Here is a 1,047-nt window from a genome sequence, read left to right on the forward strand (position 1 = left end):
GACGTTGCGACACACCCTCCGGTGCACGTGGGCCTTGGACCTCCTAGCTCCGAGGCAGGGACACTACAAGCCCCCAGGTCTCCTTTTAGAAGTTACACTTGGTCCCTGGATTCGAAACGTTAACTGTTTTTCTCTCCCCACAGATGTTGCCGGACGTGTTTCTCCAGCAATTTTGTTTTATTTTGTTTACAGAAACCTACCAGCTTGGAGTAAGTTACTGACAAAGAGGGAATGGTCACAAATGCGTTTTGTTAATCCCTGGGTAATGACACGGATTGGTCCAACGGCATGTTAATATGTTCAGTCCGGTTACACTTGTCTCTGCTTCCCCGCAGGGTCTCGCCTTTCTGCACAACTGGTATGTCGCTGTCGGGAAAGGACCAACTTTTCGCCATTGAAAGCTTCAAGCGGGCCCCTGCGCCCAAGATCCCGAGCTATATCAGCCCCCTGGTGCCCCAGCCCCGGTTCCTGGATGGGGGGCCCTTCTTGCCTCTGCAGTCCCGGGCCAGCCCCGGCTCCAGCTCGGCCCTGCCTTTCAGTTTCAGCAGTTTCTCCTTCCTGGGTCAGTCTCGGGCACTGGGCAGCACTTTGCCGGCTTCCCCTGTCGCTTTGGAGCCGCGGAAGGCAGTGGGTAGTGGTCTGGGTGAGCAGGAAGCCCCGCACTACCAGCCCTGTCTGATGCCAGGGGCAGAGAGGACACCGTTCACTGAGGAACATCTCAACACTGTGCTGTACGGCCGAATGGACTCCGCCAGTGCTGACCAACTCGCCCCCCACGCTATCTCAGGACTGCGCATCTCCGGCAACACAGGTACTGAGGCCAAACGGGGCCCGGCAGCCGCAGCTCTCCTGCAGAATGCCAGGACTGGCCAGTGACCATCTCCCTGCTCTTTACCCTGTAGGTGCGCTGGAGGACCAGTACCAGGCGGTGGACAGAGAGTGTCTAGAAATCCCAGTGGGTGAGTGGGGGAGGGGGAGGGAGTGGGAGGGGAGGGAGAGGGGAGAGGGCAGGAGAGAGAGGGAGAGTGTAGGGAGGGAGCGAGGGGG

The 1,047-nt window shown here is 58.7% G+C and overlaps 1 protein-coding gene across 1 annotated transcript in view; it reads left to right on the plus strand.

Annotated features, from left to right (window-relative positions):
- The first annotated feature begins 360 nt into the window (after positions 1–360).
- LOC109920321 (PR domain zinc finger protein 14) overlaps positions 361–1,047 on the plus strand; it is a 33,034-nt gene continuing 32,347 nt past the window's right edge. Inside the window, exon 1 of the mRNA XM_048595682.1 lies at positions 361–868. Within this exon, the coding sequence (XP_048451639.1) occupies positions 361–868 (508 nt within the window). The remainder of the gene's footprint in view (positions 869–1,047) is intronic.

The sequence above is a fragment of the Rhincodon typus genome, chromosome 4, assembly GCF_021869965.1.
Source record: "Rhincodon typus isolate 14 chromosome 4, sRhiTyp1.1, whole genome shotgun sequence".
In the NCBI taxonomy this organism is placed as follows: domain Eukaryota; kingdom Metazoa; phylum Chordata; class Chondrichthyes; order Orectolobiformes; family Rhincodontidae; genus Rhincodon; species Rhincodon typus.